The 27,018-nt window shown below is 41.1% G+C and overlaps 5 protein-coding genes across 10 annotated transcripts; 3 read left to right on the top strand and 2 right to left on the bottom strand.

Moving 5' to 3' along the window:
• Positions 1–46: 46 nt before the first annotated feature.
• Positions 47–6,088, bottom strand: LOC125767079 (F-box/LRR-repeat protein 20-like). Of its 5 annotated transcripts, none has more exons than XR_007418724.1 (4): positions 5,661–6,088; positions 4,871–5,523; positions 4,682–4,806; positions 47–4,607 (listed from the first exon to the last, which is right to left on the bottom strand). XR_007418724.1 is itself a non-coding variant. In XM_049433332.1 (3 exons), exons 1-3 carry the CDS (start codon positions 5,702–5,704, stop codon positions 4,745–4,747), a joined length of 759 nt encoding a protein of 252 aa, XP_049289289.1. In that variant the 5' UTR covers positions 5,705–6,088; the 3' UTR covers positions 47–4,744. The 5 variants fall into 5 exon arrangements, 1 of the variants encoding a protein (XP_049289289.1); XR_007418723.1 differs by having other exon boundaries at positions 47–4,593; XR_007418725.1 differs by having other exon boundaries at positions 47–4,588.
• An 85-nt stretch (positions 6,089–6,173) lies between these two features.
• LOC125767112 (mitochondrial import inner membrane translocase subunit Tim8) lies at positions 6,174–6,834 on the top strand. Its single transcript, XM_049433379.1, has 3 exons — positions 6,174–6,266; positions 6,332–6,435; positions 6,517–6,834. The coding sequence occupies exons 2-3, from the start codon at positions 6,334–6,336 to the stop codon at positions 6,685–6,687; spliced, it is 273 nt and encodes a 90-aa protein (XP_049289336.1). The 5' UTR covers positions 6,174–6,266; positions 6,332–6,333; the 3' UTR covers positions 6,688–6,834.
• A 1,431-nt stretch (positions 6,835–8,265) lies between these two features.
• On the top strand, positions 8,266–10,959 carry LOC125769560 (uncharacterized). Its single transcript, XM_049438292.1, has 5 exons — positions 8,266–8,524; positions 8,978–9,176; positions 9,254–9,486; positions 9,793–10,054; positions 10,128–10,959. Exons 2-5 carry the CDS (start codon positions 8,978–8,980, stop codon positions 10,439–10,441), a joined length of 1,008 nt encoding a protein of 335 aa, XP_049294249.1. The 5' UTR covers positions 8,266–8,524; the 3' UTR covers positions 10,442–10,959.
• A 2,102-nt stretch (positions 10,960–13,061) lies between these two features.
• LOC125767090 (uncharacterized) lies at positions 13,062–14,385 on the top strand. Of its 2 annotated transcripts, none has more exons than XM_049433350.1 (3): positions 13,062–13,372; positions 13,456–13,677; positions 13,774–14,385. In XM_049433350.1, the coding sequence occupies exons 1-3, from the start codon at positions 13,297–13,299 to the stop codon at positions 14,085–14,087; spliced, it is 612 nt and encodes a 203-aa protein (XP_049289307.1). In that variant the 5' UTR covers positions 13,062–13,296; the 3' UTR covers positions 14,088–14,385. The 2 variants fall into 2 exon arrangements, with proteins under 2 accessions (XP_049289307.1, XP_049289306.1); XM_049433349.1 differs by having other exon boundaries at positions 13,453–13,677.
• A 2,380-nt stretch (positions 14,386–16,765) lies between these two features.
• On the bottom strand, positions 16,766–26,759 carry LOC125767106 (bombyxin F-1-like). Its single transcript, XM_049433372.1, has 3 exons — positions 25,739–26,759; positions 18,484–18,694; positions 16,766–18,412 (listed from the first exon to the last, which is right to left on the bottom strand). Exons 2-3 carry the CDS (start codon positions 18,692–18,694, stop codon positions 18,228–18,230), a joined length of 396 nt encoding a protein of 131 aa, XP_049289329.1. The 5' UTR covers positions 25,739–26,759; the 3' UTR covers positions 16,766–18,227.
• Positions 26,760–27,018: the final 259 nt, after the last annotated feature.

The raw sequence follows: 27,018 nt of genomic DNA, 5'->3' as shown, positions 1-27,018 counted from the left end.
GTTGTCGCACTCTTGATGAACGGTGGTCGAAAGAAAAACAAATCAATACAATATATCGAATTTTATTTTATCCTTTCTCCTCCAAACAATTGGAAAGAACTCAACGCTGGCAAAGAATTCTTACTTAATATAATTCAATTCTTGGGGCGACCCGGTGGTGTATGTGATAAACGGCGCCCAGCAACTGATCACATTTTCACTCTATATCTTAAGTTGTACACGGTCGTGAAGGAATAGTTCCAACTTTATCAACTCTTTAGAGACTCAAAGAGCTAAGAGAAGCTTTTTTTTTTGAACGGCCCCAAATGGCGTTAAATGCGAGCTGAAGATGGATGTCCTGATGGTTATGTCCTGACGAAAATGCTCCTCTCAATATACCAATGCTTACAGGCATATGTGACAAGGATTCTGTCCAAAGCGACGTCATAGCTACGTTCAAAAAAATCCTCATAATGGTTTTTAGGTCCGAATGCGTACGACAACATACTTCATGAGGTGTACGATGAACTTACTATCGCACAATGAAAGGGGTGTTCAACATTATAAAAGTTTGTGGAGGTAATAGCTACGATTCCTATAAAATGTACCTATAGATGTCGCTTTTCAGGGTGTTATCTGATCTACCTGATCTATCTGATGTATCTCGTACCTCAATATCTTCATTCGCAGCCTGGTTCTATTACGATTAGAGTGTCCAGCATGTACGCCTGATGATGTGGATGACCTCCCTGAAGCCAGTAAATTAGCGAGAATCGACCGAAAAGTTTGCTCGCTAGGTGAACATTTCGATGAGATTAACTCGAAACAATCGTCCGAATATGTCGGGGACACTTTGTCAATGAGATACCAGTTGCCGTAAAGTCGCTCTCCATTACTATCTACTCCTAGTCCGGTATCTCCTTTATCCGCTCTGTGAAGGTTTCATTCGAAGAAGCGATTTCATCTGTCGATCATCGTTAGCTCGTCTGACAAGATATTCTGCATTCAACCACCCGTATAACTGGCGAGTTCCGCCTCACTGCTAACGTCCAATATTTAAATATTCTCAACAAACCAAGTTTTGTTACAGTAAAAACTAAACATACAAACACCAAAGTTTTGGGGGATGGTAAAACAAACCAACAAGACGTTTCTGTTTTATTATCATTTATCAAACACTACGGCCATCGTATTTTTTGTTGTTGTTCATCGAAAATAATTATTGTAGTTGATGTAGTTTGTGTAGTGAAACACCTGCTACTAGTAGGTACAAAACATACTGAATGGTGAGGTGTGCAATGGTTTTAAAAAATGTTCGCTTCTTGTTTTCTTATTATCATCGTGAATTTGAGTTTAATTAGTCCTTAATGATTGATAAAAATACTGCCTTAATAATTGGTCTTTTTTCAGTATCGCTTTTTGTGATGTTCTGCCGGCGACTTCCATTGCCAGTGAGGCTTATCGGAAGCTGCAAAACAGAGCATTTGCAGAAAGCATTGTTATTGACAAGACGGTTTATATTGTGATGAAGGTTTTCGTTTACTTATTACTGGTACTAAACATAATATGGTGTTTGTTACATACACATATGCTTTTATCATTTTATCATTAGTAACTTAACGATAGGAGATGTAAATGTGTGCGAATAAAGTATATTAAGAAGAAGACTTGTTTTTTTTAATATATATGTAGATCTCGTTGCAAAATAGCCTCATGAAATAAGCGTTTGGATTAAGTATTTAGGTCTAAAACAAACTGCAATGCTATGAAAAAAAAAACTAAGTTCTAAACTAATGCGTCATTAAGTATGCGGATACACTAAACTAGTTTACTATAATTATCTAAACAGTTTCCAACACGCTCTAAAATTCGGCGCTTACTAACTATCAATATTGAATGTTACTGAATTGCTATAAAAAATACTTTTCTTCAAAATTCCTTTCGTAAGTGAGTGAGTGAGTGTTGGTGCATGGTTCTGCATGTGTGTCTCTTTGTTTTGTTTTGTTGTTACAATGTGTTGCATTATTAGCATTAGTTGAGAATTTTTGAGAAAACAAAAAAAAAGACAAATCGAGATTACGATGCGACTTACAATATTATAACAACTAACAATGTTTGCATTTAGCAAATAGTGGTGTTTTCGATTACAATAATTTTGCATTTAAATATTTATATATGTATATGTATATATAGTAGTTTGCTTTGTGTTATTATATTAGTTGTTTGCATTTCCATTTTTTCCCCATCCCCTTTTGTTCGATGGCTTAACGCGGTTAAGGTTAAAAGCGTCCACATTTTATCCATTCCGTTACGTTCGATTATAAAATTTTGATTTAAAAACGTCTGGATCACCGATTCGATGGCATTTTGCACCATCCACCCATTCATCCCATTTATTGCATCGTTACAAATCTCTCTTCGACAGTAGTTAGTTGGCGCTATTTAGCAAAAAAACCTTCCGTCCTTAGTGCAATTCTTTGTGCCTTATATGTAAAAACCGTAGCATTGCATTTGTGTGCCCATTATTTGTGTTCTTCCGATGTTTACTTGTTTGCAACTCTTGCCGGTATTAGTGAGTTACTTTTGTGTTGAGGATAAATGATAATTAGAAGTTGAAACTTTGGCAAAGAACTGCTCGATTACGTATTACTTGGAAAGAATATTTCGATTATCGTGAGAGAACTTAAATGTTCATTGCCGGTTATGCTTTTTTTTCTCTTGCTCTTCTTTATCCTAACATTTGTATGATTTTATACTTTTTCCTTTCAGCGCCACATTCCCACAGTTAACGAACGAGTCCTATTGCTTTCTTGGTTCGATGTTTAAAGCTGTTACACGCTTTTTTATCATCATTTGCTTTCTTTTGCATACCATAAAAACTATTTTTGCGCTAGTTAGGTTATACAGAATACTATCGCTAACGAAGGTCCAGTTAACACATCCGTAAATGATTCTGTTTTTTTTTGTTTTTACACCGTACATTCATCACCCTCTACTTTATTTGTTGGTCCGGATTATTAGTAACTCGTTTGTAGCTTCGTATTATGAACAATATGATTAGTTTTACAAACGTTTGGATAGTTTTACTAGGCAAAGATAACAAAAAAAAACCAAACAAAATTGTATTTTAACCATTTTGATTAGTTCAAAAATTCATTGCTTTTACTGTTCGTTCTAATATTACTATCAACTATTATAGCCTTAGCCTGGTACATTGTTATTGGTGCATTTGGTGAATGGACATTTTGTATCGTGTGACAACAAACACGCGGAAGGACCTGGGTGTTGGTAAATGTAATTGAGGGAACCTTGAGGATGGTGGTTTTGCTGATGGCAGCAGAATAAGCTTAAACCGCAAACTAAAGCCAGTAGATAATTGTTTATAATATTTATAGCATTTGCTATAGATGAAAGTATCCAGTACTTTTCGTTTAAAGCAAACACTTGGAGCATTCGTATGGAGATCGATCGTTCATGGCGTACATATGTGTATATTGTTAGCAAATAAATCAGATTCCTGCTGCTGTGTGATCCTGCATGACTAACAAACTAATGTGTAATGTAAAACTAAATGGCAACCAAAAAGAGAAAAAAAAACACGATCCACTCTAGCATCGGGGCTAGAGGGTTAGTGACCGCCAACATACCGATTTCCTATTTATACGGGTATGTATATATGTATATTTGATTTTAACTCTTATTCTACACCGGCCAGTGCTTGTACTGTGGGTACAACAATATCACCGTACGTGCTACCTCTTTTAAAATAGTTCTCTCGCTATACTGCTAGCGAATGCTTGTTGTACTACTCCTCTGCGTGTAGCTATCATTACTATCATTACTATGCTTAATGGTCCATTAGAAAATCCTGTTTGTATTGCTACGTATCGTATAGTCTAGCGTGGTTTTTTTTTGGGTGTTATTGTATTTGCGCGGTTGCACTTAACGTTGGTGACATATCGTGGGAAAACGTGCTACAGGGATGTAATGGGGAAAAAGTGGGGAAGGAACTGTGTTTTTTTTTAAACGTTTACTAACCGTTACACTATTGTATTTCAACAGCTACCTGTGCTGATCTGCCTTACACATTAGTATTACAATTGATTGCTTGTCTGTTTTGCTAGTGTTTTTGCTATAAATTGTAGTAGTTTGAAATAGTTTAATTTTGTTTTTTTCATTCCATTTTAGTTACCAGTAACGCTAGAGCTTGGGTGCTAAATAGTGGTTGAGTGTGTAAGTTAGTGGAACGATTATAATAGCGGCGGTGCATCCGTTTAAAATATAGCTATATCATCTAGCGGAGAGTAATGTTTTTTTCCACAATTGTTTCCGTTTTCTCCTTTTTTGCGGGAGTTAGCAGATTCCTTTCGTACGTTTTGTTAGCATTGGTTGGTCCACAGTATAATATAATAGCTTCTTCCATGGTTAATTTCGACAACTGTTTCTTTCCTGCCTAACTGGCCTTCCTATCACTGGATTATATTGCCTTCAGCTTAAACTTTAAAATGAACTCATCAAAATTTTGCTCCGTTTTTGCGATGTTAGATCGTGAGTGAAAATTATGTGTAATTTAACACTAAACGCCAATATTGCTGTATTCAGTGTGCTGCTACACTGTGAGAAGAGATCTTTATCAATATTTGTCGTTCGACGGTTAATGTGGTCAATTGTAGCTGAAACAGATCGATAAATATAAAATTACCTTTTATATTGTTCGTGTAGTTGAAGGTTGATAATTCCGATAATTCCGACGACCTCTGCTGTATCAGTTAGAGATAGTCCAGCAGATATATTTCAGATGCTTCCCAAAACCAACAATTTCCAGATCTACAACAAGAAGTAATACAAATGTAATGTTCCGCTTCCAACACAGTCCCAATCTCTAACTTACCTTCGATGTTACATCCTTCGAACCCGATGTATTTGATCGTGTTCCAGGACAAAGCCGACAGCCCATCGCTTGTAATCGGACAGTGGCCGACGTTCAAATCTTCCAGCGTTTTTCCGCATCGTTCGTTTGCGATCGACTTTAAGAATTTGTCCGTAATGCTCGTGTGGGAAACGTTGAGCCGTACCAGGGGCATGACACGCAAACATTCGGCCGAATCGTCGCCAACGTTCTTGCACGACTCGAGATCGAGTGTGTCCAGCTGCGGACAGCTCTTTGCCAGCAGGCGTACAAACGCGTCATCAATCAGTGGGCAATTCTTTACGTATAAATGCTGCAGTTTGCCCAACCGCTGTATCATTGCGTTCAGGCCGGTACGGGTAAACCGATAGTTGCCCTCGGTTAGGGTAAGGCTACGCAGGTGAGGACACTTTTCGGCCATCAGCGTCAAGATACCGTCGGTGATCGTGGATGTCGACAGATTTATTCTGGTGAGCGAGGAGTTCAACAACAGCCGGGCCAGTTCCTCATCGTGGAAGCCTTTGTGAACGCGCACCACATTCAGAAAGATGGCATTCTTTACCAGCGCCGGTAGCAGCTCGAGATATTCGATGTTTTTGTATAGCTGTAAATTTTTAGCTACGAATCGGATACACCTGGGGACAGTGGGGGGAGATGAGAGAGGAACCATTTGGAACGGTTGTTGCGTAGGAGTAACAAAAAGCAGTGAAATGTGTGTGGGATGATCGGGGGTCCACCATATGGTTGTGACCTGGTTGCGTTATATACGTACGAATGGAACAGCGTCTCTGGCTGTGGACCAGCCCTAACACTCATTGTTGTAGCTTGCCGTGGTGGTTGCCAGTAAGTTGCACGTCACCGGGAACGCCGACGTTGGCAGGGATCTACGGGGGCACTTGGGTATAATTGCAAGGGCAGACGGATGGTGCGCGATCAACACGATAAAACAAATGGAACACTATTTACAACGAATATTCACGGTTGAATGGAGAAAAGCGACGTAGCAACACACGCAGTGGAATGTTTATAAACAAAGGCAACCAAGCACACTGTCATTCTGGGCTACCCTGTGTCGCGGCTTGCTCTGCTAGTACAGCGGTTATGATAATTCTGTTTAGAAAACAGAAATATTAGGAATAATAACGTTATAATTTGTGTATTTCGCTATCATTAAAAAAAAAACATTTGTTGATTGATTTCGACATTAGAGAAATTTAAAAAGAAAACAAAATTTTGTTCAAAAAATGTTATATGGGATTTTTTTTGACCAGTGTAGACATTTTATGCAACCCATAGTTTGGCATTGCATAATAACACGAGGTTGTCAAAAAGGAACTTGTCAATCTCCTAATCGGACGGTAAATAATTTCATCAGCAGGTATGTAATATTGCATTATTTAACAAGTTTTGCAAGAAAATCTATTAAAAATTTCCCTTTTGCAGCCATGGCCAATTTTGGAAGCAGCGACGCGACCAAACCAAACGTCGATCCTGAGTTACAGGACTTTCTGATGGCTGAAAACGAGCGTGCCCGGCTCAGCGCACAGGTAGGTCCGACCGGAAAAAGAAAAAAAACATCCCGAAACGAGTCATGGCATGATTCCTTTTCTTCGTCGCTTTGTTTCTAGATCCACGAGTTTACCGACATCTGCTGGGACAAGTGTGTGGAGAAACCGAGCAACAAACTGGACAGCCGGACGGAATCATGCTTAGCGAACTGTGTGAACCGTTTCGTCGATACGTCGCTTTTGATAACGCAGCGTTTTGCGCAAAGTTTGCAGAAGAGTCAAGGAATGTAAAGAACTTGCTATACACGGTACGCGGGGTTCCTTGGCCGTGCGGGGTGGGGAAAGCATTTCACGGGGAGTAGTTCTTAGTTTCGACCCTAAGCATGATGGTGTTCTGTTAAATATATGTGCCTGGAGGCACAAAAAAATACCTCTAAACATGGCTTTTCCGGCTATTGTGCGCTAATTTAAGCCGAAAATGAATTTTAAAATACACTTTAGTATTGTAAGAATCTCACAGAAGAAGGATCATTTAACATGGTACGAAAAATGATGCAATACAACAAAAAAAAAGAATTAATAAGCCGAAGCCGTAATCATTAATTATAAAAGCTCTTTGACCGTAAATGTTTGAAAACTTTAAATGGCATAGAAATAAACGTTTTAAATACGGATTAATTAGAAAATCCAGCAGAAGTAAAGATAACATAGTATAGCCAAAATGTGAATTAAACCCTTCCACAATACAGATTATAAAATAAGGCAAATGTTCCTTCCCTTCATCGTCGTAGGGTTTGGCTTTTCATGCCAAACTTTCCTTAAAATTATTTACTCTTAACGGGATGCTCAGTCGTACAGCGGGATCATTCCCAATGAGGTTCGCTGCCAGTTTGTGTCTTGTTACATAAAAACGAACGCCACGCAAAAGTGGCAAATATAAATGCAAAAGAAAAAGATTTTTTTCATTCATATCCAACATGTTTAAATACCTTTTTTCGATTAGTTTCAATCATTACCATTAGTGAGTAACTTTAAACAAGAAAAAAAACTGCTTATTATGCGATCACACATTTTGTTGTGTGGATTGCGCCGGCCGTACAACATATCAGCGTTTCAAGCAACACAACAAAATGTGCACGAAGTGGCCCAGTGGCCTGCTAGCAAATAAATAAACTCTGTAAGAAAATAACATCAAAACAGCTTCCTGGAAAGTGCATGTTCCGGTTGCTGGATTGATTGTTAACGATCATTTGATTGATGCTTTGATCATCATTTCTGTTTAACACAATGTCATGTTTTTAAATTTAATAATGTTTGTGCATAGATTCACGTTTCGAGTAATATAATTGATAGTTAGTTGGGTAAAACATACTAAACTCTCCACTACTGAATATGTAGTGCACACTGTAATCGGCTCAAAAAGCAGAATAAACGATCGCATTTGTGATGTATGTATGTTTTTCCAAACGAATTACACCCAAACGATTCATTTCCATTTGTCACCGTGCAATGCAACAATAAAATCAATTAAATACTGTTAAAAATTGCAACAGTTTCTCACATCGGTTTTTTTTAATGCAATAAAACAACAAAATATTTCCCAACCGACCGTCTGGGTTGAGTCGTTTTTCACTTTCCGTACAACGTTTCACACCCGATTGGGCATCGAAATCGTTCGGCAGACGGTTGGCGCCACCATGTTTTCTCACGTCCGCAAATCAGCATCCAGCGTTTTGCGAAGTTAAGGAGCTCTGATTATGCAAATGGCGCGACAGGTATTTGCGACCGTCTTAGTGTTTCACACATATCCTTGAACCCTTTCCCCATGTGTTGTGTCCTATTCTTTCCCTGCGCCAAAGGAGTTTTCCACCGGGAATGGGTGTACTGGGAAATAAGTCATCTATGTCACGTACTTTCAAAGTGCGTATGTGGAAAAATTACAACCAGCAGGTGGTATAAAAGCGACCAAGAACTGACATCCGACATTCAGTGAACTAACGGATTTCCGTCAGTGTAGTGTAAAGTCCCACTTTCTCTCTTTGCGTGGTGTTACTTAGTGCAACAAACCGTTTTTGTCCGGGGAAAACTGTTCCAGTACGGCAGGTTCCGGGACCAGGTAACAAGCAAGGTAATTGTCTCGGGAGCTGCAATTTTTAAGTTCTCTTCTTGTTCGTGGACAATAATTGTCGGCCTTAGTATACTAGTGCGAAGAAGAGTGTGCGCAAGTGTGTCTAGTTGTCGAGTTGTCTAGTGGTAAGTTTTGGTTCAGTGTAAGGTAGGTGAAGCGTATGATCATGCAATTCGTTCGTTTGGACATGTTTACTACACCAATTTCGGAGAATGCTTTGCAGTGTGTGTGTGTGTGTGGCTTGGCGCAAGTCCTGTGCGAGTGAGTGTTTTATTATGTGAGAAACGACAAGTTTCATCCCTTTGGAAGATGACACCACAAGGGTTATCTCTAGTTCCGATAAGATGTTAAAGTTTGTGCAGTATACGTGCCATAAGTTTTCGTACCAGTGCCAGTGCAGCCCGGCATCCTGCTTTGCACTCTAAGGTTTAGCTTTCAACCATTCCATTGCAGATGCGAAGATCGAAGGTGGATTCCTGCGGAACTGTGGTGCTACTATTCCTTGCACTGCTCTCCATAACGGGTACAAGTAGTGGATCACACCAGTACATGGAAACTTCGTCGCCGCGCAAGGCACACTACTGCGGGGCAAAGCTGAGCGATACGTTGGCCGAACTGTGCAACAGGTTTAATGGACTTCGGAAGAAAGCGGGTATGTGGACGGTGGTATAACTGCCCTCTGTCCCCCTGTCTTCATAATCGCAAGATCCGCTTCTTTATCTTTTGTAGACAACTTCCTAATGTCCAACCATGAGGCACACCTGCTGCATGACGTTCAGAATGATATGGAACAGCTCCGCACACTGCAGGATCAATCGTCCAATATGATCTACCAGGCGCTGGTGACGCTGCAGCATCTTAACTCGCACGAGCAAAACTTCCGACGTGTACGGCGCCAGGTGGTGGCCGAATGTTGCTATCAAAGCTGCACGATCGATACGCTGAAAAGCTACTGTGCCGACTAAAAGACTGATCGCGTGATGTTGGAAAGCTGCATGATCGTCATCTGCCGATGCTGCCACTGTCTGCCGCCTGTTGCAAAGCATTCGATTCTTCGCATTTCCTTACAAATACTATGTAGTGACCCTCTTTTGGGGCGCAATAAAACGCACTATGCACTATGCTATAGCTTCCCCCCTCTCACGAAGAGTTTGTGGATTTTTATTGCCGAACAATTTGCTGAAGTTCATCTGCACCGGCCCTACTGTTAGTCAGATTGAAGGGTTCTAATTCTGGATGTTTTTTTTCTTTCTTCTTTCGTACTGCAGACAATTTACTTACAGAGTGTGCTAAACTACAGCAAGACTGTGCGTGAAGATCATCGTAAACAAAGACGCACCATTGTTACCATCATGTCGTCTACAAATGGAGCCGGTAGCGGAACTTTCTACATGCTGCAAGTGTTGGCACTTCTCTGGACGATCGCAGTAGTATCGGCAAACAAGCGATACTGTGGTGCCGAGCTGGTCAAGGTATTATCCTTCCTGTGTGACGAATTCCCCGATCTGCATACATCGAGCAAGAAAGCTAGTAAGTCATCCAAAAAATGCTGGAAATCTTGGAATTTTCTGTATCCATTTTGTGTTCTGCTTCCCCACAACAGTGGATACCTTCATGAAGACGGACGTGAGCAATGATGAGTGGATGAACACGGACGATAATTCGCAGCAGCAGCAGCAGATGATAATGGATCAGCAGCTCCAATCAGTTGGTATGTCGGACGAACGGTCCTCCGTACCGGCCTGGATGAACATGGTATACCCGTCGAACTACATGTATCGCCATGGAGCGGGACACAACGAGCTGATACCGGCACGCTTCCGTAAAAGTCGCGGTGGCATTGTGGAGGAGTGCTGTTTGCGACCCTGTGGCTTGAACCAGTTGCTGCAGTATTGTAAGAAGGCCAGCGCATTTTAAGCCACCGCCAGGACATCGCAACTGTAGCACACACCGTTCACACAAGCGTTCGATCGATTAATCTCCATTATTGAATTGAATGTTGTCGAATCGTGGTATTGATGGATTTGAGGCCTGAGTGGACAGGGGGAATGATGCGTACAAAATCGTACAAAACAAAAACAAAAAAACAACAAATTTAACTACAAATCGTACACACTGCACTTCTGCAAATCTTACCTATAAATATGTAACCTAAGCTCACAAGCTCTCGCTGTTAATTATGGTCGCTTTCTATTTTACAATGTTGCTACACTTGCACGGTTGCGGCAAGCAGTTCAGATGATGTTGTAAGGATGCCTATTTAGCTAGCCAAAAACAGGCGTAGTACCATTGACCGGGTACGGTTATTAGTGGAAATTTGGAATTATACAATAAAAAACAAATCTATTAATTATTGGCCATTTGCAAACATTTGAAAACAAAAAAAAAAGCACAAACAAAATTGCATTACCGACGTGAAGTGAATTTATTGTAAACTGGTTTTGGTTGACTTTTTCTAAGCGGAAAGAACTAAGTTGTTGGGTAAGTTGTAGGCATGGGCTTACTTCTGTTTGATTTAATCTTGGGATTTGTGTGGTCAAAGTTGCCGATGTCGAAAAACCTTGGAGTGCAAGCCCAATCAGATGGATTAGTAAGGAAAATGCATCAAAGATAGAAGATGATAAATAAGGTTGGGATGTTCTCTGATTGGGGCACAACTCTTACCATTCGAATTATAATTTACGTACACACTCTCGTTTTTTATTCTACTGACATTCGACTGCTTTCATGAAGTAGTTGCCATGCATTGAAAAAGTAGTTTACTATATTCTTTTTCTTATTTTTCTTTTTCTTGACCTGCTCAGGATCGAGCACGTGGCGTAGACATGACCAGGTTTCCAATTAGTTTCCAGGAAACTAGGGGTTTAGGGTCGCAGTCCTCCATCCGCGACTACATTCGATCTCCGATAGGTTCTACTCTACCTGATCCAGCTAAATAGCTCGTTTACTTTATTACTATAATTTAATACTTTATTATTTGGAAAGATTGGATGTATGTTGATGGGTTTTCTGTTGCACGTGGAAATATAATATTAATAAATATATATAAATTTTTTTTATAAAAATTTTATATACTATAGATTGAGCAAACATCTTAAATGATATATGATAAAAGTGGTAGTGATGAACGAAATGTTTCAACAATAAACAGATTCAAATCTTATTGCTAATTTATAATAAGTATAAGATAAGCATGGTACACTATATCACATTTTATTTAAATTAGATATAAAGATTTTCTAGTAGAATTTTTCGATTTTTTAGTTTTCATGTTTTTTTGTTTTTAACAAAGTCTCGTTTTACGGCGTCGCGCAAGGTCGTTTTACGTAAAGCAAAGAAATTTATTGACCCCTTTTTTGTGCAATTGTTTATTTAATAGTAATTTATTTCATTTTTGTTTTGCTTTGAGTTATAAGAACGGTTTGAGTATATTTCAGAATATGTTTATACTAAAGTGATTTTTTGAATAAAAACATGATATATGACCTGATTATATTATAAATTAAATAAAAGTTTAATATTTCAATATCAAGTCTTAAAAACTAATTTATTACTAGTTGACTTTAATGATGACTGATTTTCAAAACGGCTCTACCAAACAGGCAGAGTTAAAAATATTAATTTATGTTGCGTATATGTACTAAAAATCGAAAATGCTTAGTAGAGCTTCAAAATGAAAAAAAAAGAAAAAGAAACCCAAAACAAATAGAAAACCAAAGAAGAAGTAAGTAACAAAAATCAAAAATTGAATAAAAGTTCTTATAATTCGTCTCTATTATTTTAATACGTTACTAACAACAAACAAGAAATACAAATTACAATAACTTTATTAGAAAAAAAAATTAACCGTGTAAAAAACTTGTTACTAATTACATGTTACTAGAACAATTGGAGCTGGAAATTTAAAATACATATGCAAATACTCAAATACCAATGGTTTTGTCATATCAATTACATACTTTTGTTGTTACACTTACTGTTGTCATCATATTTACAACAGAGCAAACAAACTACAACCAATTGTTGTGTTGGGCGCCATACTGTCCAATAAGTCCAATGTTTCTGTTGCTTGATGTTAATCAATTCTCCGTAATGTAAGGGGTTTTGATTCAAACGAAATTCAAACACAAATCATGTTTGCTTGTTTAAACATTGTTGCTACTTCCAGCTATACTAAACACTTGCAATAATAAAATTTATTGTTTGTGATTTTTTTTTGTAATAAAACTTGTTAAAAAAATATTAATACTGAAAAAGAATTCCGAAAAAAAAATAATTTAAAAACGCTTTAAGCTTCCTTACTTTGTAAGTGATTAGAAAAGGCAACAAAAAGTACAACAGAGCGTATTCCTATTTATCAGCTGCACTACAGTGCATTAATAGTGTCTGACAAGTAAAATATGTCGCCAGTCGCGCTGCATTATAAGTGATTCAGGATGGCATCATGCTTATTAGCTATGACAGTTGCTAGTATTAGCATAAAACCGTTCTATTTTACACTAACTTTTACTTGAACTTTTTTTACATATTTTGATAATCAATTTCACATTTATTTAGTATACTTTGTAAGCTATTTTTTTTTGTTTGTATTATATTGCACTGGTTGTTAAAATAATTTTTAGACAAATGTAAGATGAATGCATCTACATTTGTGTCCTGAAGTGTAGATTGGAATCTTGGTCGTTTTCCTGGATGTCTACCGAGCTTGCAAAATATTGTTGTTGCCATGGTTTAAAAATAAAATCATCCCACCAAAGTGCACTATATAAGCGATGCCATTAATGCAGGTACTTCATTCAGTTCGTCAACCTGCAAGTGCTCCACTGTACAGAGGATCAATCGATACAGGTAAAGAAGCATTTTAAAGTACTAAGTTTTAGAATAATATTAATTCTTGTAAGTGTTTATTTTTTGGGTAAATTTTTTAGCAGATTTTCTAAATTTTCAAGCGGTCTACCCGCTTGCAGTACACGGCCAGAAGATGAAATATCCACGGTACACGTGCGTCAGCGTCGCATTTTTCTGCGTACTGATTGCTGCTGGAACTTTACAGTCTGTTGCCGCGAAGCGTTACTGCGGTGATCAGCTACCGAAGGCATTGGCCATGTTGTGCGTGGAATATTTCACTTTGGAAGATCTCAGGAAAAATACAGGTACTGTTGGGTATTGTATGATTTCCCTGCGCAATACCAAAACTACATACAAAACGCCTAAAAGTATGCTATACGCATACAACACTTTCTTTTTAGTTGGATTTTATCCGCAAGTGTCCCCTGACCAATTCACGGCCCAACTCCACTGGTCCGGAGAGAACTTCAATGAGAATGAATTTAAACGGAACTTTAATGTGGCCCCACCTGTTGGCCAGTTTGAAGCGATGGATGACGTCGACGATTGGACATCACGATCGTTTAGACAGAAACCTTTCCATCGGTTCTTGGTGCCACACATAAAGGCACGCCTGCGACGGAATGTGGCGAACGAATGTTGCCGTGAGGATTGCAATATGGATCAGCTGCTGTCGTACTGTAAGGTGGTAGCACCGGGAGTGCTGAATGATTAGTATACCTCGATCTCACGTGTAAAGTCGTGTAAAGTGCTTTTGCTTTTGAGCGAAAACGAATTAGATTTATGAGGGGGAATGCGCTTGTAGCTAGTGGGACTTGTGAGCAAAGGGTCGTATTAGACTAAACTATTTTTTAGTGGCTTTAGTGAACTATAACAGTATGAAAGGGAGGCTCGTGTGATGTGTCTGATAGTTGTATAGTAGAAAGAGTGGTCTGGCTGGAAAGCATGGTAACATAAGCGACCCTAAAAAGCTACAAATAAATTCGTTTTAATGCAAATGAAACAAAACATAATTATGATTTCTTAAATATGAAAGCTTAGAGAAATATTCTAAAAGCCGATAAGATACATGGTAATCATATGTCTGTACAGTGAATAATACGTCCTTGGACTAATAGAAGTGTGAAAGACCGGAACTGTTACCATCTATACAAGGCCAGGCCGCCCTTTCAGTGGCAAACATATTTTGTATCTAACCAACTTTTATTACACCTGTTCGCCTCGACGGTTCGGAGTCTAATCGCTCGTTGCGATCTCTCAGTGAACTCTCGTTAATTTATCCCAATTTCTTTCTACTGTCGCGCCACCTAGCGGTTGCTAGTGTAACGTCACGATTACGAATGTTGAGACACAGTGAAAGCAACAATGTACGCGTAAAGGTGAATAAGGTGAAATCAGAAATGGTACAGTCCTTGAGAAGAGTATTGTAGCTCGTTGGATTGAATGATGATTGACCAATTCTTTTCCAATTTGCAACACCGTGCAGGCAAACTATATAGAATATAATTTGAAGTATAATACGCAGCATTTGCACTGTCATACAGTAAGACTAAGTATTGATTAGACTAGGATGACGATTTTATGCGGCTTAAGATTGAAATGTTATTAAAAGCATTGCAGACGAAACCATTTAGATCACTATTTAAATCTGAGACAGATCCATTTGTTCCATGTTGTTTTCCAACAAGAGTCCCAAAACATCTTACAAATTGAACAATTCATAGCGCAACAAATAAATGAAGGAGCCTAACATCATATCCCCAGGATAAAAACGGAGCTCAAAGTCTTCTTCGACCAGCTGGCTACTTAGCATAATTTAAGGTGACAGTTGTACAAAAGGCAGAACTCATAACTTATATCATGAGGAGTTGACTGACAACGTTGTTGTTGAAGACCTCGTTGACCACCTCGTCTTCTTTCTTGATTTAACGACCTCTTAAACACATTGCCGCTGGCCATTTCTGGTTTACTAGTTTTACCACATAGCCAGATAATCAGTCCTTACTACGGAAGGACACGGTCCGGATGCGATTTAATACCCGATCCTGTCGTCTGGAACTGGCGCCGTTAAACACTTACATCACCGGGTCGCCCTTACCATTAATTAAATTTCTAGGATCCTTGAGGATTCTTTCCAGCAATGAAAGATGGCTTTAGCACTAAAACTATCGGATCAGTCTTTTTGGCTGTTTCTTGTTACATTAATTTTTGGGATTAAATAATGTTATTGCAGATTTTTCAAAATAGGGGAGATCTATTCTTTCTTTTGTGGTACTACAACCTCAAGGAGTCGTGACCTTCAATTACTGGCTATCCTTGACTTTTTTTAGCTTGCAGCAGAGATAGTCAGTCCTGCGTAAGGGGATTCAGTCTGGGTGGGATTTGCCGTGCCGGTGAGAGAGGGTATCTATACTAAGCTAATATTGATTCGCCTTCAAGAACTTATAACTATTGGAGAAAAATTTAAAATCATGACTTTTTATCACAAAATACCATTACCACAAACAATGTACCTTTCAGTATAATACAAAATTGGTTTTATTAGCACGAAAATGTGCGGGTGGAAAACAAAACCGCGCGTCGATAAGGGACAGGGAACTGACTCACTGATTAATCATGGCAACATGGTTTCGTTTGCAGGGACACACGGCACGATCCAGCTCATACCAGTTTGCTCGGATGGAATCGAGGTTTACATGCCATGGAGATGCAAACACATACCAAAATAAAAAAAAAATGAAAGAAACGCAAACAACAACAGAAAAAAAACGACACTGATGTTGCTGCAGGGGGTGAGTAGGAAAGCAGAATCTCGAAGAAGAAGAAAAAAAAAGCTTAATGGACAACAACCAGACACGGTTATAGATAGCGGGCCTGGGAAATGCAACTCAATCAACTGAAATGTACACGATTGAAGGTCAGCTGCTACTGTTGGTGCTGTACGTTCTTGCCCACTGTAAGTGAGCGGGCCATTTCATAACACGTAACCGCCGCAAGTCATAACAACACGGGCATCTTCCAATCTTCCAGTCCGATGCATCTTCCAAATGGGGTGGATTTATGTGTGTGTTTTTGTGTTTTTTTTCTTCAATTCCTCTCGCCGAATGACCGCCTAGTCACGCATCGGAAATGTGATCCATCGATTGACGACGGGGACACACAGTATCAGCGCACTCGATCGATATGGCCCTCCCCTACCGAGAAGAAACGAGACCAAGATCCGGGCCCGGCCAATGGTCAATTGACAGCGGCGACAGTATGTCGTGCGGTGGTGGGTTTTTGATCTTGTTACTACTCGCATGCAGTCTGTAGTTTGTTCGAACCGGGGGGAAAAAATGGCCGCAACACAAAGAAGATTTTCGGAAGCGTTAAGATAAAAATAAAACAAAAACCCAGTTTTTACTGTCGTTCATTAATGGTTGACGTTGACTTTAATTAAATCTAATACCACGTACGCGGCTTAACCTAGTTGATAGACAGAGGACAGAGCCTATAACAGGCATATACGATCACATTCGTTCAGAGGACACAGGGACACAAATGGGGGGAGAGAGAGAGAGTGTGGAGCGAAGGTGTACACCATACGAGGGGTCCTGCATGTCCAACACTTGACTGTAAAAATAATATATCTTCTCTTCTCCATTTCGCGTCCATTTGCAGCTAGTACGATCGAACTCTCTAACTACTCAAGCTCCACTTCGAATATCTTCACAACTAGTCAAATTATCTAGTACAATTTGCTAAAAATTTCCGACATTTCCGACTAAACTCTTGTTCATTATTTTGTCATCGTGGACCAGAGTGTGAGCAAACCCGTTGACACACCAAGCACACCTTCGATCTCATTCCTTACCGTCACCAGCGAACCGGCCACCAGCGAGTGCTAGCGAATAAGTTACCACACAGTGTGTGTATGAGCAGAATAAACAAAACTTCACCGTGTATACACCTTCTTCATCATCTCACACCTTTTTTGACCGTGTTCTTAATATACATATACTATCGAATCGAATCGTAGCGGTACGGAATTCGGCACCAGAGTATCAGCAGTTTACGAATTGCATATTTTAGTAGATCTCCCCACAAAGGGGGGATTCTACAAAGCGAGCTTATTATGGCTAATTGTTGCGCATCAGCTTCATCTCACATCTGATTGTTGACCGAAATTCCGTCTCACCGTTTCCGTTCGTAACACAGAAGCGCTATATTATCGTAACTTGTAATGTGTATACATGTGTATATATAAAAAAAATAGGAAGCTTTAAAAAAAACAAGAGTTTACATATTCTTCCACAGACACAGTAATAGAGCTAGATGGTGTAGTGTATTTGATTGTATAAAAGCAAGGAAACGTTACTAATCAACCACTAACCGCTGTTGAATATTGGAAGGATTGGAAAAAACGGCAGAGCAACAACGGCGGACAAGTAGAAGGTACGTAAACTATCATAGTAATGCACAAAACATAAAAAAGCACGAGACGCTTGAGATGCCCAAACGGTCTCCAGTTTCTTCGCGACATGCGCGCCACAAATAAATTTCATGTGTAGGAAGTAATGTAGTACAAACAGTTTTGTGGAACTATTTGCAATGAGCTATCAAAAAAAAAAAAATCGTTGTAAATAGTAATAATAGTGCGAGTAAAATTAGCAAAACAAAAAAAAAGTAAACTGGATAGAATAATACGCAAGCAATTGATAATGAACAGCCCCAGCCTGGTAAATGCACCGTCGACTGTTCGAGGGGTTTTTGTTTCTCTTTTTTTGTTTTTTTTTTGCTGGTTCCATCTGCATCCCGAAACTACTCGTCGTCACGGCTAGTACGGGCGGTGTGGATGATGATCACTCCGCACCGCTCAATCACAATACGCACGCAGCTCAAGGTAGGAGCAGCTCTTCTTGCAGCACTCATCGTAGATACCGCCGGAACTGCGCCGACTACGCCGATGCACACCAGCTCCAGGGTAGGGGAAGCCCGGTGGCAGTGTGTCGGGCAGCGTGGCTACTTCCACCTTTACCCGCTGGTTTTGCTGATCGTAATCTGTGAAGGAGCAAGACATGATCGATTAGTGCTGGGGAATGGGGACAATGGTGATAAGGGAGTTAACGTACCAGTTCTGTAGTGCGTTAGCATCGGATATCGTCCCTGGCAGAGGAAGGCTAGTGTTTCCGTAAGACGACGGCCGCAATAACGTGAGCGTGTTAACTGACCGATCAAGGCATCGCTGTTCGGTGTGGAGGTGGCTTTACTTTCGTTCAGCAGCAACAGCACAACTACCGCTACGATCAGGATGAAGTTCATACCGACAAAGGTAGATCGCATCTGGAAGTAAAGTGTCAAAAAAGGAGTACATTAGTATTTATAGTCGTTGAGGCATGTAAGAGACGAGTTCAGAAATTCTCTCGCGTTTTGGGTTCAAATCTCAACAGGATTACTTTCATCTCCGTAGGAAGATCTCCGTGGTTGAAGCTCGGACATGTTTATTGGGACATATATGGCAACGCGATGTACGACTCCCGACTACTACGCAAAAATTAGTGTAACCAGACTACATTACCCCAGAACAAATCCAAGATTAAAAGTTTATTGACATGCGCCAATCGGTAGCTATGTTCATGCATTAGGACATGTTTTCAGAGGATTGCTTCTTATCTGATTGACATTCACTATCAATGTGTTGAAATCACCCGCTCAAAGATCACAATACAAAATGGTAAGTGCGCAATCTGAACGACGATTGCGGTTTTGCTCTTAACACACAAACCTGCAATTAGTGATCAAGTGTTTAATGGTGATAAACGTAACACTTGGAACATGGTTTGGTGTGAATCAGAAACGGTAAGTACCCTGTTTTGCCTCCTTGCTAAACAAATGTGCGAGAAAAAAAGAGAAGTAACCAAAGAAAACAAATAAACCCGCGCCCGTATGTGATTCCGGTCATGGACCATATGTCTATATAGAGAGGAGATCGCACCTTGGACTTAGATTAGAAGAAGTAAACAACATCAAACAGCGCCCAGACCGATCCCGCCAGGTCAGAGCTGTTTCCGGCTGTTTGTGGCTTTTGCAACCTGTTCCTGTTCCTTGACCGTACCGCTTATCGATCAGGCAACAACTGGGAAGGTGTGTTAAAATTAGCATTCCCACACCGGGCTTTCGCTTATCGGTCTGCTGGAGGGCTTACAAAGGTTACGATGGAAAAAAACGATGAGAAATCGGGGTGGAATTTCCTTCTGTAGAATAACAGCAACCATGAGCTCGGTTAGTGTACAGTGGCGGGTCAGACCACACAGGGTTGTTTGTGTGTTGTGCTACTGCTAAGATTGACAGCACGAGGGCAGTCGATCGTTTGGTGCGATTGGCTTTCTTTTTGTGTTCTTAACCGAACCGGGAGCAGTTTCAAATTTCTTCCAAGGTTTTCCCCTGAAAGTACCGCAATTATGTTCTTGGGTTTTTGGTACAAATGATCTGGTTACGCCCGGGCAATGCTAAACCTCTGTCCAAGTGTTTGTCGGATGTAGAAGATGTCTCCCAAGTCTATAAATTCCAAAGTACCAGGAGAAGATTAATTGGAGTTCATTGAAAGAATTAATCGCCCACAGGGTGACGCACGGTTGAAGGCCGTATGAAATCCTTGGATTTAGGAATGCATACCACGGTCCCTTGCCGGCCGGTTGGTTTTGTTTTATTGTTGTTCCGATCCATTGGGAGCTTGGGGAGATTATTGGGAGAACAATAAACCAATCAACGATACATGGAGACAGCGCATCGGAAAAGGCAGACAATACCGTCCGTGCGAAGTATTGCAGAAGATGAGTTTCTGTAGTGAAGCAGAACTCCTTCGGACATGTATTATCGTTTGCCTTCCTTTATGTATCGTAAACTTGGTAGAAGAATGAAGTGATATCTAATTTATTGAACCACCCAATTGGTGGTACGCTGGTGCTTAGACGTAAGGAGCATTGAACTCAGGAGCAGCTGATGTCTACTTAAAAGCTCAAATCCACTCAATTCGTTTAACGGCCACATCCCGATGTGACGTTCGTTTATGTTTGAAGAAAAAGAAAAAAAAAACAACGATGAAACTCTTCTATTTCTAACCTTTATGTTATCCAGAGATAAACCACCAAATCCCGCAATTGGTCTAATAAAATAAAAGAAGTAATGATAGTGACGAAAATTCGCGAAATATCCGGGTTATACGTACGGATGACCTCGCACAGATGGGTACGCTTGCTTTCACAACAAAAAAAAACAGATCTCTCTCTCTCTCTCTCTCTTTCGCTCTCTAGTATGGAAAAATCAATTTACAAAGCGGGACCTCTTTGGCCAAGTGGAGTCCCATTATGACATCGCACCGGTTGACGATGAGCACCGGCACCGTATCTTGCGTCAATGAATAAAAATGGAGTAAATTGAATTCAACCGCGTGTTCCTCGATAAAGGGGCACCATTGTCCTGTGTGCCGTTTACTAATAGGATCCACTAGCACACAGGTCAATTGAGAGCACAGTCTGTTCGGCGACGGATTTTTTCTTCCTGAAGCGGTTGAACAAACCAAAAAAAAAAACTCGCCGAACCGCACACCGGCGACATTCGCATCTCGTGAGGTCGTGGGTTGATAGAATGTTTGACACTTGCCAGCATAGGATCGGTCCGTACTGACCTCACGTTTTTCGCTGCCTGTGTTAGGGTGTTTGATTGATAGATGTGCTACGGTTGGCTAACGGGGAAAGGATCGGTAACATGTTGGGGACGTGTGGATCGGTCACGGTCTCCCTTGTCAGTTGTGGCCGTTTTCGGCTGGTCTCCCTACGGTCTCGTGTAGACCTAGAGTTCAACTGCACCAGTTTACGATCATTTGCTACAAACAAAAAAGCATACCGACGAACACTACCGGCATAGGGTGGACAGTAAATTGGCCAGTGCCAATAGTGGGCGTCGCTGGGCCGTTGGGTGATGCTCGAAATAGATACAGAGTCTGGTTGCGATAAGACCTCCGGATACTGGTCACCAAGACGCAGTCGGTCTAAATTCAGACGAATGTGTTCGACTTCGTTCGCAACAAACTGGCCGTTATCGGTGAAGTGTGGTCGGGGGTTTGGGTGCTACAGCCACCGACATGTGGACAAATGAAAACAAATGATTTCATTAAAACAATCGTGCCGTATACTGTCCGGCCTTTTCCACGGGTCTTGTAGATTCCCTGTCAGGCCACAGTCCCTAGACCGGTCCAGCTGTGTCTAGCAGCGATCAGGGCTGCCGTAGGTGATTTGTGGACTGTGTTGGTTTGAGGTCGGCAAATCGGACAGATTGAGCAGGATTAAATTTTTGTGTTAACATAACGGAAAAAAAACAGGTGGGCAGCAAATGGGGACAGAAGGAAGAAGGGCTTACATTTATGCTGATTACGCTTTCGCCCACCAGTACCAGTGAGTGAGGTATGGTTTGAAGCGATGCAATTTTCAATTTGGTAGGCGCTTCACGGATTGAACTTTGATCGCTGAGTGGATGAAGAAAGTGTGCTGTGAAGTTTTGAATTAGGTGTGCACTTATAGGAGATCACAGCTGTGGAATTACCCACGAGATGAAGAGCATCGTAAATATCTTTGGAGAAACAAATCAAATAATCTTTCTTCAATTAATTATGACTTAACATTTTAGTTGGGTTCCTTTTTTAGATATTCAATCCTTTCGTGCTTTGACTCTGGAATTTTCAAGAATTATTGCAAGTTTTTTGATTGTTTTCGATATTTTAGACATTCTAAATTGAAATTTATATAGCATCCAGTTATAAAGTACTAAAAGGTTATATCATATCATGACTTCTGAGTTGAATCATTGCTGGATAAATTTATTTAATAAAATGGAATATTCAGGAGATAGATTACGATCAATACCACTCCGACATTAGTTTGCGAAGGAATAAAATACATTTCGGTTAGTTTTTAAAATTGGAACAGTGATCCAAAATTCTAACATGTTTTATCAATTCTTTGGAGTTTGGAGTTTGGTGTTTCCTTATCCTTAAGTGAATTACTACGGCATACTCCAATTAAGCCTTCAGCATGATCGTGCAGCTTTTTTCCTTATTTTTGTAAATTTACTTTGCTATAATACTGAACGCTCTTGAAGAACAAGGAGATCCTGGTGATGCCCGAAAGAAAGTTTAGAATTCTTGTCGGATAGAGTGTGGATGAATCGTATATCTTCAAAACTTTCTCCTATAAATTGTGAGTTCATTAGGTGTTCCTAAGTTTCTGAATTAATGCCACTGTTTGTGGTAAAAGGCATTATTGCAATAGCATACATTGTAGAATTCCAACCCTCTGAACGGATGACAGGTATTTACCATCGCCGAAGACTATTTTAAGGACTTTTGTTTAGAACCACTGCAAACTTTTATTCTGCAGGCGAGGGCTCAAAAATTATTTTGATGGATAAAAATCAAAAAGTACTGATCTTTTCCAATTCTCCTTATCAAAACACACTTTAGTCACACTGGCGATGACTTCGTTTCGCAAGAAAATTAAAGATAATTTTCTTGCCGCCTAGGTTGAGCTTAGTACTGAATGAGAAACTATAATAGGACAATCATTACTGTTACCCTGTGGCTTTAAAATCCTTTTCGGTTCAACTACCCAGCTGATGGGCTCGCACGACCCTACAGGGCAAACCCTTGCCTTATCACCATTAAATCTGTCTTGATGATCGTTCTATTCGGTTCACTTCAATCGATCCTTTTGCGAGGCGTAACTTAAACCGTGCCGTTCCCTTTTAATTTGGGCTTACCTTGAGATTTACATGCAGCAAAACCCCTGTGGCAGACAGCCACTCAACCATCATTCCCATTAATGGAAGGAGTTCGAGCAATGAGTTCGAGTCCGTAAGGATGGGAAGCAAATTGTTCGGATTTTTGTTGTTTGTTTTGTTTGCACCGTACGCAAACGACGCAAAGCCAGACACCAGTTGCACATTCCGACACGTAATGGTGTGTGCGCGCGCGCGCGATCGTGGAAGAAGCTGCGATTGCAGCAATAATGAAAGGAAAAGAAATCTGCCTCAAACGTCGCGATTGGACAGAGGGGTCTGCACAAGCAAAAGAACGACTAATAACGATGCGAAGCGAATGTCGAAGGTAAGTCACCGTCATCGTCGTACCGGGCGTCACACTGCCACCATCGGCCGGTTTCGCCGGGCCATGGTGGGTAAAGAAAAGAGCATATTTATGCTGCCTGTCTACACTGTGCCATGTACACACCACCACGCCGCCAAAGGCTGGCGAAGGGTTGAAGGGAACGTGATGCTGAGCACAGTCTTTTAGGACGATCGCAGCGAAAACGATTCAATCACACGGTGAGCGCGTGCACAGCATCCCAATCGGGGCGCGATGGATGCATCGACTTGTTGGGCGCTTGACCGCTTGTTTACATCTTCACTGAACGAACCCGCGTCCGTTCGCGACGCACGCGCACCATCCTGCTTCCGTATTGGCGCGTTTGGTTGTTTTGTTTGCGTTCGTTTCTTAGTCGCACTTTGAGGTCGCGCACTGCACTGCATCAAAGGTGCATTTTGTGGTTCGTTAGCGAAACGGTCTTCTTCATACAAACCACTAAACCTGTCACATAAGTTTGAGCACACAACATTGTTGCACGACCTATTGCTCGCAACATAAGGGCAATGATCGATTTAATTATCGGCACAATTATCGTTTGCTGTATGACAACTTTCTTCAATGTGAGTTTTAGTTTTTCTTTCTCTCTCTCTCTCTCTCTCTCTGTTCCGCCATACAAAAAAAAAGCAGCTCGTTTCGGAACGCGAACCCCACTCCCGTTAATGATCATGAAAGGCAGGCATCGAGAAAATGCATCCTATTAATCATCTCTAAAAGTGATCCATCTATCAATTTCGTTACAGCCGCGCTTAATTGGAAGTTAAAAAGTGATAAATATTCATCTAGCTAAGGATCTGAACTGATCGACCCTCATGTAGTCTGTACCAGACGAACCGATGACCATCATGTTCGTCGATCATGTGTTTACATGGCTTCCACCGCGTGGTTTTGCCTGCGTCCAATTCCAACCCTCCGGTGAAACGGATCGCTGCTGCTTCGCTGCATCATCTCCACACGTTCGGTCTCCCTACATGACCTACATACACAATGGTATGCCCCTGCCGTACCATCGGCCCCGTACGGCGCGGGGGGTTTGTTTTGCTTTATTTTTTGTTTTTGTCCGGATATTCTGCTACAACTTTCTGTCCCGACCACGGTCGTATACTGTCTGTCTTTGCCTGCGAGCAAAAAAACGGTTTGTGTGTGCGATCATTACATTTGTTTTCTTGCCATGCGTTTCGGTTTTTTCGCTCTTCGACCATATCTTGGCTTTTGGTACGCTAACCAAAACAGATGTGTTCAGATATGCTGAGTACGGGCTGCTGCCATGCGAACCGGAGAAAAGGGATGAACGAAAAAAAAACACACAAAAACAACCCAAACAAAAACTTAAACCCCCTCGTGGGACACCGTATGCACACGGACCCAGCGGGTCATGTCGGACCGTTCCTTCGTTCCACACACTCACACAGCTGTGCAGGGTTTGGTATTGCCCTGTGACCTGACTGGTTTGTTGGTAGCGTCGGTACCCAGCTGTTTCGGCCCTAGTCAGCCCTTTTCCTGTTTTGTGGCTATTTTTAGAACGGTTCCAACCATGCCTGCCGCCCCCGGGGGCAAATGAAGGGAACCTTTCGCTCACTGATAATAGTGCCATCGGAGGTAGACCGTGGCCTCGTTGAACCCGAACCGTGATGGGGGAGGAGGAAGCAGATAGACAGCCCTACCCGACTGACCGTACTGTTTTGTACATACATGCTGGCCCTGTCCAGGGGTAGAATGGTGGGCAAGAATAAATCATAAACACGACCCCTTAGCAGCATTACAAGTATGTTCGTTCGTATTCGGCCGAGCCCAGTCATCACCGATTATTGCTCGGTGGGTGTTACTTCATACACTGATCAACAGCGGCCTCAGCCATGTTTGTTTGTTTGGCTTTCGTTTCGATCGCGATAAGTGTCTGGCAGTCGTCCACTCAACAACAGGCGCGTTCACATGCTCGTGGTGGGTCGCTAGAGCTTTTCAATGGCCGTTGAGGTGAAGGAAAGTGTGGTTATATTTTTAGAAGTGTCAAATTTTTCCACTAGATTACAGGGAGATCTTGGGGTCAGTCCAGTGCAGAGGGTCTTTGTTGTAGAAACACACTGATATGTAGTGTGCCGTGAACGTTTAGTTAACTTCATTCAGTACTTTTCTCTTACCGACCTAAAAAAATGTGAGAATCTTTATTTAAGTACTACAAAACCCTTGCTTACCTTTGTGCAGTGAAAAGATCTAGCAGTGGCTCGAACACGACGCAAGGATTCCAAATCCCGTAACTGCACCGTCGGTGCGGTTTAGCGCTTTTCGAGCAGTTTTTGTTGAAAATGAAAATAAAATCAATCCAGCATCCAAACCTTTCCTTAGTACACATTCAAACCGTTAGTGTTTATTTGACAGCTGTCACTGGGCGATAAAGTCACTTAAGAGCCGTTGCGTGATGAATTGTGACGGGAAGAAACAACACTTAGCGCTGCTTTTTTTCTTCTTCTCTCAACTCAAGCTGTACTGTGTGGTTCACATATTTACCGTAATTTCACTATTTAAAGCACATTTCACTAACTCTTCGCAGTTACTGTTCACTGGATCGTTTCTTTCGCTGTTTAGCTTTGGGCACTGATTACCTTGTTGGAATAGTTTTGTTTCCCTTGAGCAAAGACGATTAGATTCGGGGTTTTCGTCTGATAAACAATGGGTGTAAATTTAACCTGTGTGTTGGAATGCACAATCTTCAATTGGATCGAAATCGTATTCAAGAGCCTATTCTCGTTAGCAACGTGAGTGACGGATGCTGGGTAGGGAACGATGATCCTACGGGGCTGATCTCGGGACGGAAAGGTACGAAAGTGACGGGTTTTCTTGTTTGTTTGCTGTTAGGTGGCTTTTGGGCACATAAAACAAAATAAAACAACAACAATGGTAGCACTTTAACCGTTGCCGATGTTTTCCTTTGCTCCTTTGAAGACAGGTCAAAGGTCACTCACACCAACAGGCTCTGACAACGCACTCGCACGAACAGCAAACGCGATCGCAACAACACGCTGTACAGAAGTGGCACGCACGGACGCACGCACGTACAAAAATTAAACAAACACACACACACGCACACACCAAAATGCGCACGTTTCGACTCCAAAGCTCGTGTTCCCCCGTGGAGTTGGGATGGGATTTTTCGTTCGCTGCCTGCTATCTCGTCGACATCACAATTGCAATTCGGGCTACCCGTCCGAGTGGTATCGCTTTAAATCCTGCCTCGCTCCGGATCTTATGGTTCGGATCTCAGCAATTGCATGCTGTCTCGCTTCATCTCTCTTCATCTCGTGATGGAATTTTCTCATACGTATTTGATGCTCTCTTGGTTTCTCTCGGTTCGGTAAAGCTCTCTCTCTCTCTCTTTCTGGTCCATCGAGTACACGCGCTTACAGCATCCGAATCTGATCTAAGCGTTCGATCGTACGGCTTAAACAGTCAGTTCGCACGTACTTCGAGTGATCAT

This window comes from Anopheles funestus, chromosome 3RL (genome assembly GCF_943734845.2).
Source record: "Anopheles funestus chromosome 3RL, idAnoFuneDA-416_04, whole genome shotgun sequence".
NCBI lineage: Eukaryota > Metazoa > Arthropoda > Insecta > Diptera > Culicidae > Anopheles > Anopheles funestus.
The sequence above is the reverse complement of the archived record's forward strand: the minus strand, read 5'-3'. Positions and strand labels throughout refer to the sequence as shown.

Excerpts from the sequence above, each read along its gene's own strand:
- LOC125767090 (XM_049433349.1), top strand. The coding sequence starts at position 13,297 with ATGCCATTAATGCAGGTACTTCATTCAGTTCGTCAACCTGCAAGTGCT. Across the intron at positions 13,373-13,452 it reads CAGAGGATCAATCGATACAG|CAGATTTTCTAAATTTTCAA; the intron begins GTAAAGAAGCAT and ends TAAATTTTTTAG. Across the intron at positions 13,678-13,773 it reads AGATCTCAGGAAAAATACAG|TTGGATTTTATCCGCAAGTG; the intron begins GTACTGTTGGGT and ends CTTTCTTTTTAG.
- LOC125769560 (XM_049438292.1), top strand. The coding sequence starts at position 8,978 with ATGCGAAGATCGAAGGTGGATTCCTGCGGAACTGTGGTGCTACTATTC. Across the intron at positions 9,487-9,792 it reads TGAAAAGCTACTGTGCCGAC|ACAATTTACTTACAGAGTGT; the intron begins TAAAAGACTGAT and ends TTCGTACTGCAG. Across the intron at positions 10,055-10,127 it reads TACATCGAGCAAGAAAGCTA|TGGATACCTTCATGAAGACG; the intron begins GTAAGTCATCCA and ends TCCCCACAACAG.
- LOC125767079 (XM_049433332.1), bottom strand. The coding sequence starts at position 5,704 with ATGAGTGTTAGGGCTGGTCCACAGCCAGAGACGCTGTTCCATTC. Across the intron at positions 5,524-5,660 it reads CCAGAGACGCTGTTCCATTC|GTGTATCCGATTCGTAGCTA; the intron begins GTACGTATATAA and ends CACTGTCCCCAG. Across the intron at positions 4,807-4,870 it reads CGAAGGATGTAACATCGAAG|ATCTGGAAATTGTTGGTTTT; the intron begins GTAAGTTAGAGA and ends TTCTTGTTGTAG.
- LOC125767112 (XM_049433379.1), top strand. The coding sequence starts at position 6,334 with ATGGCCAATTTTGGAAGCAGCGACGCGACCAAACCAAACGTCGATCCT. Across the intron at positions 6,436-6,516 it reads GTGCCCGGCTCAGCGCACAG|ATCCACGAGTTTACCGACAT; the intron begins GTAGGTCCGACC and ends CTTTGTTTCTAG.
- LOC125767106 (XM_049433372.1), bottom strand. The coding sequence starts at position 18,694 with ATGCGATCTACCTTTGTCGGTATGAACTTCATCCTGATCGTAGCGGTA. Across the intron at positions 18,413-18,483 it reads GCTAACGCACTACAGAACTG|ATTACGATCAGCAAAACCAG; the intron begins GTACGTTAACTC and ends GCTCCTTCACAG.